Here is a 19,665-nt window from a genome sequence, read left to right as displayed (position 1 = left end):
ACTTTTTCCCCGTTATTATCAGCAAAAGGCTGGATTGATGAATGAACTGGCACGGAAATCCTTGTGCGCATTAGTCTGGCCAAAGAGCTAGCTCTTTGCGGGTCTGGCATTGATGTAAGCATTTGACAGAAAGGTGCTCTCATTCCGAATTTATGCAAAAGAAGAATATAGAAGAAAAAGAATAGTAAAAGAAAACAGTTCATACACAAATATTTCATGCGGCATCATAGATGAATGACATGAGTGTTCTCAGCAGCCATTTTTCGAACAAGTCGGTTAAAGTCGGTTGTCAGAGAAGTGATGCTATTTGCGAAGAATGTACTACTAGATGCATGCTTGGGTTCTTGGATCTTGTATTTGTGTGTTTGCTTGTTTACCTTTCAACTGCAACATCCATTACGTTCGTTCATAAAGTTGGGGCGCGTGAAAACTTAACGGAACACTGACTAATGACTGAAAAGCAAGCACACACAAAAACTAAAACCAGAAGCTCCGTTGTCGTACTTTATTTTTCGAAGGGTAACGTAGAACTGTGTAACACCCCCCCCCCCCTTCTCTCTCCCCACCCATCCCCTCTCCTCTACCACCCCACCCCGTTTTCGTAAAAGTCAAGTGGGATGAAGACCGAAACGGAATAAAAGCACCGTGTTTGATTTTTCTGCCTGTGTTGAAATAGCGGACAAGAATGGACTCCGACGTCGGCGCCGGTTCAGACAAAGGAAATGGGTTTTATTGTCTTCAGCTGACTTGAGTGAAAGAAAAAAAAGGCCCCTTTAGTATACGAGGACTGTCGGTAGCAGACCTTTCCCCTTGTAAATGTCAGGCTGAAGAAAATTCATGGACTTGTGCATGGAGAGAGAGAGTGAGAGTGTGAGAGTGAGAGTGAGAGAGAGAGAGAGAGAGAGAGAGAGAGAGAGAGAGAGAGATTTCCACAAAAACTAAGTCATTGGACTGCAGTCTCTTAATTCTTCATTGACGACCATTGTACTGACTGGTGTAACCGACAGCTGTACGGCCTGGGCACTTGGCTTGATAAAAAGGAACACAAGAAGACACTAGAATGACTTGGCTTGATAAAAAGGAACACAAGAAGACACTAGAATGAAGATTCATACAGGGAGTGTGCGTGCTAGCGCGAGTGTGTGTGTGTGTGTGTGTGTAAAAGAGTGAGAGAAAGACAGAGAGTGAGAGAAGGGGGTTGGGGTGCATGGGTGTGTCACGTTCTACACCCTTCCAGTTCTCCCAAATCTCTTTAGGACAAGCAGCAGCCAGGGGCAGTGGAACAGAAGATAAGAGATAGAGCGGAGTTTGTTTTGCCCAGCGAATTCTTTGATTCTGTAGCAAGATTAAGATGGACTGCTGAGTCCATGCAGCTTCCATCTGGCGCCCAGTTATGCTGCTATTCCCTTCATATTTATTTCCCTACCCATTTGTTTCTGAACATGTCTATCCCTAAATTTGTTTGAATGCACCACCTGCTTGTCGACCTCAAAGTCCTTGTTGCCCTACAACTAAAGATAGTCTAGGCTACGCTCACAATACGCTATGAATTGACAATTGGTTCTTATTGCCGGTGCCATTTTTGAGTTTGAAGCCTCCAGCCAGATGTTCATGGCATCATGTGTGCAATACCAGGGGAACATGTCGATGAATTCAGTGGTCAGTATGTCAATGGGTCAGTAGATCCAAGTGTGGATGGATCCATTCTGATCCAAGGATCGGTGGACCAAGTCGAGTTCCATGACAAGAAGGATCACACATGCAACAGAGTGCACCCTTTGAAACATGATTCGACGGATCCATGGAGCTGAACCCAGTGCAATGTACCAGTAATGTTCTGGTGGATATGTTGCATGGGGATGCACGACACAACAACGCGGGAAACACCCACTGCCCATCTATCCCGGGACCCATCGGCGTTTTTCGCGCTTGTCTATTCATCGACCACACACACACCCCACACCCCCCCCCCCCTCCAACACACACACACTCCATCCACCTACACAACTCAGCATTTTTGTCATCCTCCCATCAGGAGTATAGCCAATCCACAACTTTTCGTTGCTTTGTTTTTTTCTTGATAGCAGTCTTTCATTGTCCGAGTGGTGTCGCTAATTACCCGAGCAGAGCCGTTGCCTCGCTCACACGCCACGGCCCGAGAAGGTCAGGCTCTCCCCGGAGACAGAGAGAGCGCTCTGTTCCGTCCACACAGATATATACTTCTCTTGTCTGTTCTCTGGGAACTGGCTGCATGGCATTATCACCCATCAGGATCCGTGTCGGGACGGTCTCCCCGCTCAATCCTCCCTTCACAGCTTTTAAGTGCGTGTCGAAACAGCCACAGAATGAACATAAAGTCTAGGAATGTGGAAGAGGAAATGTTCAGTAACAAAGCGTTGTTGGCGTCACGCGGGCTTGCTTGTTTGTTGGGCAAAAGAGTCTTTCTTTTTTTCTGGGTGCTCTTTTTGGTTGAAAGAGTCCGGTCCGCTCGATCGTTTTGGCTTGCAGTACGTAGATTTCTGACGGGTCGGTCAAGCTATGGCGAAAAAGGCCGGCGAGCTGTCCTTGTCCTTCTGGTCTGCCAGAATCACACACACGCACGGACACACACACACACACACACACACACCGAACCATACACACACACACAAAAACACACACACACACACACACAAAAAACCCACACACACAAACACAAACACACACACACCGAACCATGCACTCACACACACCGAACCATGCACTCACGCACACACACACACATATTCACGCAGACACATTCACACAAAACACACACACACACACACACACACACACACACACACACACACACACACACACACACACACAACAACCAGTAAGCGAGGCGCTTGTTGATATATTGACATGCAAGGCTCATCTGCCACAGCGATTTGATTCATTGCAATACATCCTATTGTAATGTTAGCTTTCCATCACAACAAGGAATCAAGGTTTACCAGTCGCGGTCCAGGTGACTTGAACGCATAGAACCTAGGTCAGTAGCCTTAAAAAGCAACCAGAACTTCTTTTCAGAGATAGCTAAGCTAGGGACTCTCATATCAACTGATCAAGAACGGGACTGGCAGCTCTTGATGAAGACACGAGCTATAGCAGAGTTTTAATAGGCCGGGCGTCGGTGAGAAGTCCTCTCATTTCTTGGCCTGGAGTGGGTAGATATAATTATGACGGTATAGATATCTGAGCGGCTGCTCAAGCTACGAACACTTTCTTTTGAAAATGATCCATCGATTTAACAAGATCAGACGATAACATGGCCTATTCTAGCCTCATCCTTAAAACAAAACAAAAAAAGCAGGGTATGTAATATCGCACCTCACCTCCCCATGCACCACTGGCAAGGAGAGTGATCAAGTTCTGCTGAATTCGATCTGTATGCCTTTACTGTCCTCTGTGTGTCTATATTAATATGGTTCTATTGCTGCGCGGTACACGTACCGAGCGGGTGCGTTGAGTACACTATTAGCTGATCCAGTGCTGATATTCATCTGAAATGGCCGAAGTGTGAATTTGGTGAATGTCCATAATTACCTGTCCGCTGACAGATAAATGTGTCTGTGTACACACAGTGGTAGGGGTGAGCCCTCGGGTGTCACTGTGTTGACACTAATGATACTAAACGATCACCTTTACGAAAATACAGCGCTTAGAACTGTACCCACGGAATACGCGCTATATAAGCTTCCTATTGATTGATTGATTGAAATAAGTGGCGATGTCAAAGGATGCGTTGAAGAGGTGTGTAAATTGTGGAGCCAAACTGCCAGAAAGAGGAACAGCCAGTGTGAATACACACTTCAAAAGTGATACATGTACATCGACTAGCAAAACAGAAAAATGGCTGTTTTTGTATTGCAGACAGTCTGGGAAATGTACGAGTACGAGCATGGCAGCTTTCACGTGGATCATAGACTAAGAGTGAAAGGCACAGCTCCGAAGTCTGTCCCTTGAGGACCGGCAGGTGAAGAAGAATGACTATAACACGGGGACTTTTCCCACGGGCTGGTCCATTAATTTTATTCAACTAACATGTTCTTCTCCGTTCACCACATGGAAACAGTCGTCCCCCGCTCCCCCCCCCCCCCCAATTTTTGACACAGTCCTCTAGAGACTTACCAGGCTGTCGTATGGTTTCTCCCTTATGGTTATTAGAGGCACTGACTATGACCATGATGTCTGGCGGAGTCCCCCTTGGCTATGCAGTCTTCCGTGGTCATTGCATTGGGACTGTGTCGCAGGGACACCTCTCTTATGGGCCGATTGTGAACTTGCTGAACATGTGAGCTTCCGTTTTGTCGTGCCATCGTATTCAACTAAACTTAGCAAAAACATTATAACGACCAATTTTGCACCCTAACTGGAGCATTAATTCCCGCGTCATTTCATTCATTTTTATGCGATTTAAGGCAGTCCACTTGACGATAGTGGGAGTATCGTGCTAAGTTTAGAATGACAACACAGTCTTAGATGCATTACAAAAGGACTGGTATATTGACTGAATCAGAATGTGACCGAAAATGCACAATATCCTAAACTTGTAGTTATGGAATCTCAAGCCACTGCTGAATACTACAAAATCATTGGAGGAAGATGTAAGTAACACCGTCCTTTTGCCTTTCTTGACACAACGATCTTTTTGATGGACTGGGATCACAGAGCTGTTTGTAGTTGCTTGAACAAAACTCATAGAATATTATGCCTTGCCTTTTTTCTCTGCTCGCCAAAAATGGTGATGCACCTGCAATTTTGTTTGAGGCCCGAGCTTAATCTGTATCTTTCTTTCTTTATTTGGTGTTTAACGTCGTTTTCAACCACGAAGGTTATATCGCGACGGTTAATCTGTATCATTAATCAAAAGAAAGAGTAGAAGTTGAAGTGCGACAACACCAGCAGGATTAGTCAGAGCAAAGCAATCTTTTTGATCCAAAAGGATCACAGGATAGACTACAACACTCGCACACCTGAGAGGACTTGCCTTGTTGCCGAAGATGCACTGGCATGCACAGATATGCAACGACTATAGTGGCTGCTTCATAGATATCATTAGAGGGAAATGTAGGAGCATGATAACGCCGGTGGGATTATTCAGAGTACAATGGTCTGGTTGTTGTTCAGTCCTTGGCGAAACGCACCTCCTTTCTGCTGCGGAGTTGTTCTCTACCTCTTTTTTTGTTGCCCGCACCGGTCCATCCTACATACTCCTCTTTCTCTCCCTGTTCTCTATTTCTCTTATGGATTTCCACCTCTCGTTTGTATCTCTCTATCTCTCCGTCCCTCCCTCTTTCTGTCTTAGGCTCGAGTCATTAGCCTTTCGTACGAAACAAAAGCCTTTTGAACTGCGCTTGGTATTTGTGTTTGATATGAAGAATGGAGAAATTTGGTTGATCTTGAAGCAGGAAACATTAACCCTCTTGACTTGTCTGAAGTTCTGCGCCATCTTCTTTTAGTTCAGAGCCGAAAAGAATAAAAATTTAAAATATATATTTTGGTCTGATTTTGGACTTAGTCAACGTTATTTCCTCCCGTTTGGCCAGTTTCCATTCTAGTGTCTGTGTCTCTCCCGACACGAGGGCGGCTTTTAGTTTTACTGACACTATCGGTCTGCCTACGTGTCTTCACATGCTAATCTTGATCGCAGAGCGAGGAAAACCACAGGAAAACTGTTTCCCCGCAGTTACATTTGCCACTGACTGCCGAGACGGCGAGTCTCCTAGCCTCTGTACCCCCCCGGACGGTCGATTGTGTTTGGCTAACTTCTGAGAAGGTCTGATGGGGTTTTGATAGTCATTGTTTTTGTTTGATCGTTTTAGAGCGTAGTTTCTTGCCCCTCTTCCCCCCCTCTCTCTCTCTCAGGCTCTCGCTCTCTCTCTCTTTTACTCTCTCCCTCTCTCTCTTGCTCTCTCCCTGTCTCTCTCTTTTTCTCTCTCTCTCTCTCTCTCTCTCTTTTACTATCTCTTTCTCTCGCTCTCTTTCTCTCTCTCTTTCTCTCTCTCTTTCTCTCTTTCTCGCTCTCTCTCTTTCTTTCTCTCTCTCTTTCTCTCTCTCTTTCTCTCTCTCTCTCTTTCTCTCTCTCTTTCTCTCTCTCTCTCTTTCTCTCTCTCTCTCTCTCTCTCTTTCTCTCTCTCTCTCTCTCTCTCTGTCTCTCTCTCTCTCTCTCTCTCTCTCTCTCTCTCTCTCTCTCTCTCTCTCTCTCTAGTAATAACCAATAATTCATCTACCCTTATTGATCACATTTATACTGATAAGACCACTGTTTCAAATGTACAAGTAGTACACTACACTTTCAGTGATCATTATTCTGTTTTTTGCTCGATTGTTCTGAGATTGCCCAAATCACAGCATAAAGGTCATACAACTATCGAGTACAGAAGTTTTAAATACTTTGACGAGTCTGCCTTTTTCTGTGATCTTAATCGAGCGCCATTTCAAAGCGTATTTAATTGCAGTAACGCAGATGATGCTTGCAATCTTTTCCATGAGATTTTGTGTTCCATTATTGATAAACACGCTCCACTACGTCAGCATAGGGTGAAACATCCCCACCTGCCCCCTTGGTTGACATCGGACATTATTGAGGCTATGGCGTTGCGTGATTTCTTTAAAGAACATAACATTAAAAGCGAGTACAAATTACAAAGGAATGAAGTTTTGAAAACGGTAAGGCAAGCAAAAGCAGATTATTTTAATAAATTGCTTTCTGATAAGAGAGATACTTCTACAATTTGGCGAGCAATGAATGAAGTTCTTGATAAATCTCGAAAGAGATCGACCAATTCTCCGTCACAAATAACTCCAGAAGATTTTAATCAACACTTTATTTCGCTCGCAGAGAAACTGAAAGCCTGTCTCACGCAGAATGAGTCCCTTGATATTGATGCCTTTGTGGACGAAAGTTGACTCAAAACGAAACGTTTTCTATTCCACCCATTACTGTCCACGAGGTTGGAAAACTGATAGAACAGATGGCGAATAAAAAGTCCATGGGTCCCGATAAGATTCCTGTCCGGTTGCTCAAACTTGCTTTACCATACATAATTGATTCACTGACTTATGTCTACTTATGTCTACAACCTTGGCATACAACAAAACGTTTTTCCCTCTAGTTTAAAATGTGCCAAGGTAGTGCCACTCCCAAAAAGCAAGGATCTTACGGACCCTAACAACTTTCGACCAATTTCCCTCTTACCTGTTTTATCTAAGCCTTTGGAGAAGCATATTCAGAAATATTTACTGGAATATATGGAACGAATGAATTTGTTTCATCCATTTCAGTCTGGATTTCGCTCTAAGCATTCATGCCACACTGCTCTCAGCTCTTTATGTAAAACTTGGTTATCAGCTATTAATGAGTCCGAAATAAGAGGAGCGTTATTCCTGGACTTTAAAAAAGCCTTTGACCTTGTAGACCACTCCTTATTATTAAAGAAATTACAATGGTACTTAAAAGATGATTCTGCTTGTGCCTTCTTCGAATCATATCTTTCAAAACGGACACAATATGTATTCATCAACTGTAAAACTTCGTCGAATGATTTTGTCAAAAGTGGTGTGCCTCAAGGGTCTGTATTTGGACCTATATTGTTCTGTATTTATATAAATGATTTACCTCTACATGTGTCAGATGAGAAAGTAAGATGTGAACACCAATTAAAACCCTTACAGCTTCAACTGTCAATTGGTTCAACTCAAGTGCAACAAGTTAAAGAGCATAAATTATTAGGGGTTACCGTTGATCAAGAATTGAAATGGCAAACTCATTTGAGTAAAATTTGCAAATTAGTATCTAAAAATGTTTACTTATTATCTAAATTAAGACATTATGCCGATGTGGAAGCACTCGAGTTGTTTTATTACGCCCACATAATGCCCCATATGAACTTTGCTTCAACACTTTGGGATAACTGCAGTGATGTTCATCTCAAACGACTCAATTCTCTTCATCGCCGTGCTGCAAAACTAATTATGCATGAGTCAAATAAGCCAACAGATGATAAATTAAAGCTCCTTAATTTCCTTCCCTTGAAAGATCAGTTGACGCTAAACAAAGCTGTCTTTATGTACAAGGTAATTAACAATAATGTTCCTGGATATTTAAAATTACATTTCAGACATGCCACAAAAAGATATGGGTCCCAGAACCTGATTTCCCCCATCCCTCGTCTAGACTTGTATAAGTCAAGTTTAGCCTTCTCAGGAGCGTCTCTATGGAATTCCTCACCCCTACCCCTCCGAAATGCCTCCTTTGTGAAAACGTTTAGGCGCCAGTTTCATTCCCGCTTAATGGGTAAATAGAACACTTTTCATGTCTGATATTTCTGCTTTTTACATTTAGTCAAGTTATGTTTGTATTTTGATTTGTTCTTTATGTGTATGTATTGATAATGATATACATGCAAATGATTGTGACAATTCCTCCCCACATTTTTTTTCTCCCTTTTGTTATTAGTTGTTTTTGATGTTTATATGCAATGCATTATTGCAACTATGCTGCAATTTCCACACTATATTGTTTTTCCCATTTTTGAGTGTGTATACAAAACCATAACCCTTTTCCTTATTACTATTTACATTATGTACGTCTGTAAGAAACAATAACCTTGTCAATTTTACTATCTATATTCTGTGCGTCTGTATTAAGTGTTTGTATAAGGGACAGGTTGTAAGATTAGGCTTTGCCTAAAACCTCTATCCTTTGGTAATAAAGTTCAGTTTCAGTTTCAGTTTCTCTATCTCTCTCTCTTCCTCACTCTCTCTTGTCAGATGTTGTGTTTGCATGTTCTGAGTGGGCCTGGTGGATTTGCGAGTTGAGTGGATTATTTTGGCGATAGGCTGTGCTTTGTGTGGAGTCGGAAGTGGAAGGGATCAGTATCAGTTTCTGTCGAATTTTCATCTAATTAGAATTAGGGGCTGCTGCGCTATGTACAGTGGTACCCGCGATGTGAGTCCCCTCCGAATAGAGGACACTTGGAAAGAAAAGACAACTGACCTACTGTTGTGCCTTTGTGTATTATTTTGACAAATAACATATCTGTTCTGACAAAAAGGCCACACGATATGTGGACATATTTTCGCCTGGGCCGAAAGGCGCCCTTTCACAGCAGGTACATACGTTTAGTACACATTTAATATGTGACCCTCCACCACGAAACGAGTCGCATGTCACCTCGCGCGGTTCTGCGCTAGGCTTTATATTAGTCCGGGGAGTGTCTGGTAACAGTGTGAGGGTCACCTTTGTCACAGGCTTATAACTCAAACAGTTTTTGCTCTTTTCTAAAACGGTTTTCACCACTGGATAGAGCATAAAAAACTCTTTAGGAAAATGTAAAAATATGAAAATTATGCAAAGCTGACATGCGACTCGTTTCGTGGTGGAGGGTCACATATATATTTGATTGTCCGTCTTGTAAACACGTTTGTGAAACAGTAGACGTTCCAATTACATGCCTTTCTTGGTTTTGGATTTTATATTTTATTTTGTTTTTTCCTGTGTGTGTGCAGTGAGCCATGGTGCCAGCCAAGACTGCTCGTGTCCAGCTCGTCGCTTCTCGTGCGGCAACTGTGTGTGCATCCCCCTGCAGTGGGTCTGTGACGGCGACGACGACTGTGAGGACCGCAGCGATGAAACCACCACCTGCAGTGAGTGCACATGGAGGGAGAGAGAGAGAGAGAGAGAGAGAGAGAGAGAGAGAGAGAGAGAGAGAGAGGGAGAGAGAGAGAGAGAGAGACGGATGGTCGGACGGACAGACAGCACAGACAGGGAGAGACAGTCAGCAGGGAAAGGTACAGACAGACAGACAGCAGGGAGAGGGAGAGAGAGACGGACAGACAGATAGACAGCACAGAGAGAGAGAGAGAGAGAGAGAGAGAGAGAGAGAGAGAGAGAGAGAGAGAGAGAGAGAGAGAGTTTGATGTGATCCACGGTTAAGGTGTAGTAGTACGGCTGTCTGTCTGTTTGTCTTTCTGTCTCTCTATCTCTCTCTCTCTTTTTCTGTATTTCTAACTCTTTCTCTCTCCCCGCCCAACATTCTCTTCCTTTAGTATAGAACTCAGTTTAAAAACAAAATACCTGTATTGGGTTTGGTTTGGGTCCTGTTAATGTAAGAGCGACATAACTTTGACCGAATGATGACAACAAACCATCAACGGTTGTTCAGGAATGTCTATAACGTGTAAACTGCCACTTCACCTGGTGTTGAACTTGTCAAACAATTGCCTAGAAATTATCGCACTTAAAACACCGCATTTCAATTCCTAGGCTTACCTTTAAATTTACATCGGGTCCTGGCAATTCTTTGCGCAAAGCTATGCAACACGCGGGCCAAAGTGGCGCCCTTTATCATGTGAACTTACAAACTCGACGAGAGAAAAGCGTTGAAAGAAATGTCATAAATTACAACTGATAGCTTCGGGGTATTTAGTTAGGAGAAGAATGTTCCACACAGATGACGTGCAAAACTGTTTTTGTAATGTGTTGCGTTGAAGTATTTTTATAATAGAACTTGCAGGCCGTTAATACGTAATGGAATGCTGAGAGATGTTGACAAGTGTTCTATTTGCGGTGGCAAAGAAATTTACGGGGAGACAGCGCGAGCCAAAGTGATGGTTATAAATGAGTCACTGAATCTCTCTCTCTCTCTCTCTCTCTCTCTCTCTCTCTCTCTCTCTCTCTCTCTCTTTCTGTCTCTCTCTCTGTCTTTCTCTCTCTCTCTCTCTGTCTTTCTCTGTCTTTCTCTCTCTCTCTCTCTCTCTCTCTCTCTCTCTCTCTCTCTCTCTCTCTCTCTCTCTCTCTCTCTCTCTCTCTCTCTCTTCCCTTCACTCTGTGTGCGCGTGTGCATGTGTGTGTGTGATTGTGTGTAGAGAAAGAGAATGTGTGCAGGACTGCGCGCGTACGTGCGTGTGTTCGTACGTGCGTTCGTGCTTGCGTGTGTGTGTGTGTGTGTGTGTGTGTGTGTGTGTGTGTTGCACGCACGTACACGACAAAAACAGGTATATTTGGCGTCAGCTTGTCTGAGATTGACAGTATAGTCAGTATAGCCTTTTTGTTTTGTTGATTCCAAAGAGACAATGTTCCTGTGTGATAAATTATTTTCTTTTTCCTTTTAAAACAACATGTGTCTTCTCAGAGTGGATTACTGTTCAGAAAATAGACAAATGCACACACGGACGTCTGTGTTTAACATCTTCCCGTATCGTTTCCCACGCACGCGGGGATTTTGTATGAGCAGAAGTTTAGCTAATGATTAAAGACCGCTTGTGGGTTTTTAGGGAGATAAAGCTTCTATTTTTGGTGAAACTCTGCCCAAATCCAGCCCCAGAGAGTTAATTCTGACTGTGTCAAAAGTTCTGGAATTTGGCATGCAGGCATTTAATGTTGGACGGAAAGAGGCTTTTCTTCGCAGACTGTCCGGTTTTTACTTCTGCAACCTGCTTCGCTGTCATATCAATATGTGTGAGTGAGTGAGTGAGTGAGTGTGTGTGTGTGTGTGTGTGTGTGTGTGTGCGCGTGCGTTTGAGAGAAAAAGAGGAGTGCGTGTGTCTCTCACTCAGTGTGTGTCTGTGTGTGCGTGCGTGTGTGTGTGTGTGTGTGTGTGAGCATACGTGCGTGCGTGCGTACATGCGTGCGTGCGTGTGTGTGAGTGTGTGTGAGTGTGTGAAGAATGTACAAGAACTAAGTAGTTATCGATTACACCAGATGGTGGAAACATAGTGTAGGACTTGTGGGGCCAGACTCAATCCTCTTCAACTTTGGGTAAGTCGTCTCGCCTGTCCTAGACAGTGTCTATTTGTCCACCGTTCCAAAGTCTCTCAAACTTTCGACACACAGTCGATGGAGAGTGGCTTTCACTGACAGGACACTGGAGAATATTTCTGAAGGGGGCTTTGGGGGGGGGGGGGGGGGGGTGGTTGTGTGGTTGTGGATACTTCTGAGATGTATGGACTGAAGTTGAAAGGGGGTTTGTATGACGGTTTAGTAGTAATTTGCACGTGTTAATTACTAATTATTAGTTTTGGCGCTGCAAGCCGTCATAGATTTGGGGGGATGGGGCTTGCTGCAATTTGAGTGTCAGATCCATTTTTTATTGGGCAGTGAGGGAGGAGTTTGTACTGTAAAGTTTACGTACCTGCTGCCGTGTTGCCGTGTTGGTATCGGAATAGCCTGTGACAGTTACACTAACGACACTGCCAGTTTCCACTGCTGAATACAGCCTGCCTTATCCACAGATATGCCGTTTCGTTGGACGAGACAGATGTGGGGGGGGGGGGGGGGAGGGGGGCTGAGGAGGAGGGGAAGGTAGGGTGTGTTAACCAACAAATCAACAGCAGCGGCCCAGAAATGACAGACGCCGGTCGCCTTCTATTCTAATTAACCCAGTCGTAATTAATGTTGTCTGACTGGCTGTGTGCCCTGGTGCACCCAATTAATCCTTTGCCTCTAGAAAACCTCTGTTTCTGACATGCTGAACTGGGCAATCTTGGGGGAAAAACCGCGTACCGCGTTTGCAAATCCAACCTAAGTGTGTTTGTGTGTGTTTTTGACAGTTTTAGCGTGGCGGCCACAAAAGGTCTCGGCTGATTTTCCGCATGGCTTAGTGATACAAGTATGTGTGACCTTTCGCGCACTTGTCGCTATCGTTTTGTATGTTTTCTTAAAGATGGGCAAAGAAGCTGTGCCTCTGAGGATAAAGCAGTTGATTCCAACCGATCTGCTCTTTTAATTTGCGCATGTCTTTCGAGTGACCCATCAGCAGACAGGCTGGAGAATGGGATTGAACTATACATTCTGTCCTTACTTCCCTTTGCATCCTCTCTCCCTCTCTCCCTCTTACCGGCTCTTATCTGTCTCCTTCCTCAATTTCTCCTTACTTCCAGCGCATACGCAGAAAATGCCTGGCCCAGATTAGTTGCATCATTTATTACTCGCCTAGCAAACAAAAACGACAGCGGCATTTGGCGTTTCCTCCCAACTTTTTACCTACCTTGGCCTCCCGTGAAGGAACACTGCCTGCCAAAGGGTAGAGAGAGAGCCCCTTCCCGCCTTCCCCCGATGGAGCTCTCTGCGAAAAACGTTGTTTCAGTTAATGAGCACGCGCAGAGTTATTGCATTCTGCGGATACCGCGGGGTTCCGAGCCATTTGCTTGACAAGAGCTGCCATACAAACAAGTCTTCTTTTTCATAACATTGCTTCCTTCCTGTTTCTTTATCCCTCTTCGTCTCCTCCTCCGCAGCCTCCCCTCTTGCTCCCCTACTCTCATCCTGACATCCATTTTCTTCCCCTCGTTTGTTATTGTTCAGCCGGTTTCCATAACAGGGGCCTGCTTGTTACCGAGAGCCCCCCCACCCCCTCCTCCTCTAGTCCTCCTGTGTTTATTCTTTTCTGGGTCGTGCTAGATTCATTGATAAAAGGTTTGTTTTTTGTTTTGCTTTCAACAAATCTCCACATTTAATGGGTTGTTTGTTGCTATGTTTTTCAGCCCGATTAGGATGCTTATTTGTTTCAATTCTGTCAGGATGCTTCTCTCTCCAAAGCGTGTGTGTGTGTGTGCATGCGTGCTTGCGTGCTCATGCTCATGGGGGTACATGGTGCTTGTGTATGTGCAGGTAACTATGTTTGTGGAAGGCGAAATGGGTAGTTAGCGGATTTAAACTTAATTTTGTATGATCAGAAAATGCAATTAGTGGAAAACCAACATCATTAGCCATTACGACAGAGGCTATGCAGGAAACAAAGAAAAGCCGCATCAAATAACAGAAAACATCACACACAAAATATGATTGTCAAACAAGTTCAAACAGCCCAAACTTGCATGAAGCAGGCCAAAAGAGGACCAGGACAAAGAAGAAGAAAGTAAACAGTTTGTTTACTACCCAGAAAACAGCTCTAGAAATACATACAGATTGACATTGTTGGTACAGTGGAACCCTCCTTTTAAAGCCTCCACATGTCTGAAAAAAATCAGGCCTTAGAGGTGAGGTAGCCTTAAAATGGAGGTACATTTGTAGAAGAGGAAATGTGAGAAAGTATATTGTCATTAGACTAAAGAGAGGAACTCTTATATTGGGAGGTCTTACAGGAAGGGTCCCACTGTATGCCTAGGAGAACAAGTCAAAGGCTGTCAAATGGGTCCCACTGTATGCCTAGGAGAACAACTGAGTCAAAGGCTGTCAAATGGGTCCCACTGTATGCCCAGCAGAACAAGTCAAATGCTGTCAAATGGGTCCCACTGTATGCCAAGGAGAACAAGTCAAAGGCTGTCAAATGGGTCCCACTGTATGCCTAGGAGAACAAGTCAAAGGCTGTCAAATGGGTCTGGTGAAAGGTAATGGCTTTCCCTCTCTTTGAGAAAGCAGCAAGCACCTGTTTGTTTACCATGTAAAAAAAGTTAGCTCCTTGCCTGTAAGTGGATATTGGGTCATTAAATGTAACAAGGTGTTCTTTCTGTCCAGGTGTGCCCCACACCTGCCCTGATAAAGACTACACCTGTGGCAACGGCAACTGTATCAGCAAACTGTGGCTGTGCGATGGAGATAATGACTGCGGGGACAACTCGGACGAACTAGCCTGCAGTGAGTTTTGTGCCTGTGGGTGTGTGTGTGTGTATGCATGCACGTGGACGGGTGCATGTGAGAGAGAGAGAGAGAGAGAGAGAGAGAGAGAGAGAGAGAGAGAGAGAGAGAGAGAGAGAGAGAGAGAGAGAGAGAGAGAGAGAGAGAGAGAGAGAGAGAGAGAGAGAGAGAGAGAGAGAGAGAGAGAGAGAGAGAGAGAGAGAGAGAGAGAGAGAGAGAGAGAGAGAGAGAGAGAGAGAGAGAGAGAGAGAGAGAGAGAGAATGTGTGTGCCTGCATGTTTGTCAGTGTGTGAGAGATTGTTTGGATGTGTGTGTTGAAAAGAGAGAGCATATGCATGAGAGAGTGTAGGCGTTTGAATGTGCTTTGCTAATCATAATATACAGTTATGCTCGGACCTTTGGAAAGGTTGCTTCAGTAATTATCCTTTTTGTCTTAGCTCATGGTTTGTGGTTAAATTGTTTTATATGCGACTAAAACTGCTTGCTCAGTTTTGATGATTTTTGGTGCTGTTGTTGTATCATTGTGTTTTGTGTTATTGATGCTTGGGAGTAATTATAAATATGATAAAGGGTGTCTTTTGCAACTTCATGAGCAAGGTACCACCATTTTTGTCACGCCCTTCTGTTCAAGTGCCAATATAAAGCTTGGTTTCTGTGGCCTTGATTTCTCAGATTGTCTCTTCATAACCTCTGTAAATGTAACTCAATTTTAAGACATTTTTTCAAGTCTTAAAGAGGGGGGGGGGGCTACACAGTAGAAGTAATTTCTATTACAGTGGATCTGTCTATAATGACCACCCAAGGGACAAACCAAAAGTGGTCTTAATAGCCAGGTGTTACCCCCCGCGGGTTAGGGGGAAGAATTTACCCGATGCTCCCCAGCATGTCGTAAGAGGCGACTAACGGATTCTGTTTCTCCTTTTACCCTTGTTAAGTGTTTCTTGTATAGAATATAGTCAATTTTTGTAAAGATTTTAGTCAAGCAGTATGTAAGAAATGTTAAGTCCTTTGTATGGAAACTTGCATTCTCCCCCAGTAAGGTAATATATTGTACTACGTTGCAAGCCCCTGGAGCAAATTTTTGATTAGTGCTTTTGTGAACAAGAAACAATTGACAAGTGGCTCTATCCCATCTTCCCCCTTTCCCCGTCGCGATATAACCCTTCGTGGTTGAAAACGACGTTAAACACCAAATAAAGAAAGAAAGAAAGCCAGGTGTTCATTATGGAAAGGTAAATTATTGAGAGAAAAAGCCTGTCAGGGACCCTTTGGGGTAGTCATTTTAGACAGGTGGTCGTTCTCAAGAGGTGGTTGCTAGGACAGGTTTGACTGTATCACTGTTTTTGTCCCCAGTTCAGCGTAACTGTACGCACGAAGAGTTCCGCTGTGATAACGGCAACTGCATTCCGTCAGAGTGGCTGTGTGATGGGGATGAGGACTGTGGGGACAACTCCGATGAAAGATGCTGTGAGTACAATTCTAGTTCACCCGAAAGAGGTGTATGGCTGCCTAAAATGGTAATCCACGTAAAATCCCGCTCTTGCAAAAAACACAAGTGTACGTGGGAGTTTCAGCCCATGAACGCAGATGAAGAAGAAGAATTTTTGTTTTTACCATAATAGCCTTTCCTCAGTTCTTTTGCTTGAAGGTACACACACATTCCTTCCCATGCAAACAGCGTGTAAATTGCCACAGATATCTATCCAGGCTTTTTTTTACCTGGTAAACATAAGCATCCTTTCACTTGGAGACATACCAACAACCTTCCCCTTGGCTGCAAACCAAACATTTTTAGCCTGTCTTTTCTAGTGGCAATTTTTCTGGAATTGATGTTGAAGCTAATAGTACTTCTGAGCCAATCTGCGCAATGAATTGAGCAAAGTATTCCGCTCTGCATGAAGAGCAGCGAGAGGCTGTTGATTGTGTTGTATGTGTCCAAGAGGAGGGATTATCTCATCCCATTTCAAAGTCTGGACAGATCTGTGGTGGAATTTTACGATTGTTTTTATGCGAAGGAAGGGACGGGCGCTGTGGCGGGGTGGTAAGACGTCGGCCTCTTAATCGCCGGGAAGGTCGAGGGTTCGAATCCCGGCCGCGGCCGCCTGGTGGGTTAAGTGTGGAGATTTTTCCGATCTCCCGGGTCAACTTATGTGCAGACCTGCTTAGTGGCTTATCCCCCTTCGTGTGTACACGCAGGCACAAGACCAAGTGCGCACGGAAAAGATCCTGTAATCCATGTCAGAGTTCGGTGGGTTATAGAAACACGAAAATACCCAGCATGCTTTCTCAGAAAACGGCGTATGGCTGCCTTAATGGCGGGGTAAAAACGGTCATACACGTAAAATTCCACTCGTGCAAAAACACGAGTGTACGTGGGAGTTTCAGCCCATGAACGCAAAAGAAGGAGATGCGAAGGAAGGCGTCTTCAGGGTTTTGAGGCTGCCTCAAAGGCTTTTAGAGTTGTGTTGTGGCATTTTTTTGCTGGTCCTGTTAGAGTTTTTTTTTATGGACACGGTTTTATTATCCATCGCCAGGCTTGTCAGACATTTTGACAATGTTGACTGCTGAAAGCAGGTATTAGCTGTAAAGTTTGTTGAAAATGATGGTGCCATAGTTGCCATTAATAGAACTCTCTGTTATATAAGCAGCAAGAATCATCCTGCTTCAACTCTAAAAAAGGGGACTGGAACTAAAGCTGAAAGAGTCAGGGAGATCCATAAATATGTGTTGGACAAAAAATGTTTGCTGGGGGAAAGGGGGGGGGGAGCATGTGTGGGTTTCTTACGGTTATACATGTACTGACAAGAAAGGGAAATATGACTGATATGCAAAATCTGTACAAGAAATGGATAGCTGTATCTGTTGGTATGATTTGTTTTAGCTGCCAGAAAATGCACGGATAAAGAATACAGGTGCCGAGACGGAACGTGCATCAACAAGGCCTGGGTGTGTGACAGAGAACGTGACTGTCAGGACTCCAGTGATGAAGACACTTGTAGTAAGTGTTCACTTGTTTCTCTAAAATAGCTTCCCTTGTTCTGTCTCTGAGGAAGGAAGAGCTGTGTGGTTTGGTCACAGCTACAACTTGTACATCACACCCTGCAGCTTGTGAGTGTGAGTGTGTGCTAGAGTGTGTGTGTGTGTGCGTGTGTGTGAGAGAGTGTGCGCATGCCTGAGTGCCTGCATGTGTGCACTGAAATCAATTGCATTTGAGGGAGAGAAAGAGTGTTTTGATATAGTTATGCTGTGGTTGTTTTTATTCAGTTTTTATCGTGCTTGTTTGACGTGTCAGGACATGACAGTTTGATGTGTCGAGAAGATGAGCTGCGATGTCGTTCCAACGGCCACTGCATCCTACGACGCTACCAGTGCGACGGGGACAACGACTGTGGTGACTGGCAGGATGAAATTGGTTGTGGTAAGTCACATTCAACAATTTTATGTTGTTCCATATGATCCGTAACTTTGGACTATGAGGCACTACTTGTTTTTACTTCATCCTGACCACTGCGTTGTGTCCGGTTGGTGAAAAAATTAAACTTCCTTGCTCTGTTTTCCTCTACTGTTCATTACCACTTACTTAGTGATTTATCACAAATGCAACCAGACATTAAAATGCGCCTTATACTTGGAAGCACCTTATGTATTGACAAAAAATTTTCTTCCTAAAATCAAAACGTTTTGCCCTAGAATTGGTATGGATTTTTAGTCTAAAAATAACAGTACATCTGAAGCCACCTGTTCATTCTTTTTGAGCTACTTTGAACTTGATGGGATGTGTAAAAAAGCAGAGAAGACAGAGATCTTAACTAGTACAGTGGTCGCCGGTTAATATGACCGCGGTTAATATGACCAGCCGCGTATTATGACCAATTTTACCCGGTCCGGAATTGTCCTTCTTTGTTATGTATTAGAAAAAGCCGCTTAATATGACCACAACGCCGCTTAATATGGCCACATTGTTTCGAGAAAATGGCAACAAGTTCACATCTTTTTCAGTTTGAAATCACTCGGGGGGAAAAAATACATACAATTTTTTGAAAAAGGCAAAAAGGCGTGCGATATTTTTTTTCTTTTTCGTGAAAGTGATCAGTGATCAGTGCTCAGTGATCTCTAATGTCGCGATCATTATTCTGTCTCTTTTTTTCCCCGAGACTGAGCGTCATAAAAAGGCAAACAAGCGTGTATATGCCGTTTCTTCCATTTACTTTTCATTCCATTTCAATTTCTTTTCAACGGACGTCATCATGGAGAAGATTGGAGCCTTTGACAATGAAGTGAAGGATCTCCTCTGGTCTAGCACCAACACACAGACCAACATCCGTGATTTTTTCAAGGCCCCTAAGTGAACATTTGGACTTGTATATGCCGTTTCTTCCATTTACTTTTCATTCCATTTCAATTTCTTTTCAACGGACGTCATCTATAATGGCTACAATGTACAGTACACATATTTAATTTTGTGTTTGTTGCCGACAAGTTACATTTTCATACAATCATTAATTACAAAAAAAATGTTTCTTTTTGCGATTTTTTTAAGTCGTTTTCTCTAACATCGGTTAATATGACCAGCCGCTTATTATGACCATTTTATCCCGGTCCCAAAGTGGTCACATTAACCGGCGACCACTGTAGTAGAGGTTTCTGTACCTGTAGATTCTTACATAAATCTGTTGAAAGTTTGGTGCCTGGAGAGAGAGAGATAGAGGGAGGGAGAGAGAAAGAAAGCAAGAACTTGTTGTCAATCAAAAGTAGCAGTGGCGAGTAGAATAGAGTTTTAAAGAAAGTTCTTGACATTGAAGTTTTTCTTGACATGTACATGTTTATTCCAGGTGGCTCTAGGAATGTTCTAGATGGTTCTAGCGAATTGGGGAATGTTCAAAAAGGTTAGGTTTTGTATTAACACTCACACACACAGACATTTGCCATTACAAACACCCATGTTCATACAAATGTGAGTCAAAAATTTAAACTTACATCCTTACATCTATATACCATTTGATATTGATATTCTATAGACAGTAACTTACCATATATGTTTGCTATTGACTCACCTGTGT

General features: G+C 43.6%; 1 protein-coding gene across 2 annotated transcripts in view; it reads left to right on the top strand.

Annotated features, from left to right (window-relative positions):
* Nucleotides 1-19,665, top strand: part of LOC138971217 (low-density lipoprotein receptor-related protein 4-like) — a 111,038-nt gene that overhangs the window by 51,617 nt on the left and 39,756 nt on the right. The window contains exons 2-7 of one of the 2 annotated variants that reach the window (XM_070343893.1): nt 9,538-9,675; nt 14,486-14,605; nt 15,959-16,072; nt 17,487-17,603; nt 17,898-18,023; nt 19,438-19,491. In XM_070343893.1, coding sequence (XP_070199994.1) covers nt 9,538-9,675; nt 14,486-14,605; nt 15,959-16,072; nt 17,487-17,603; nt 17,898-18,023; nt 19,438-19,491 — 669 coding nt within the window. The remainder of the gene's footprint in view (nt 1-9,537; nt 9,676-14,485; nt 14,606-15,958; nt 16,073-17,486; nt 17,604-17,897; nt 18,024-19,437; nt 19,492-19,665) is intronic. The other variant, XM_070343894.1, reaches the window with a different exon arrangement.

This window comes from Littorina saxatilis, linkage group LG7 (genome assembly GCF_037325665.1).
Source record: "Littorina saxatilis isolate snail1 linkage group LG7, US_GU_Lsax_2.0, whole genome shotgun sequence".
In the NCBI taxonomy this organism is placed as follows: Eukaryota; Metazoa; Mollusca; class Gastropoda; order Littorinimorpha; family Littorinidae; genus Littorina; species Littorina saxatilis.
This window is presented reverse-complemented; position numbering and strand designations above follow the sequence as displayed.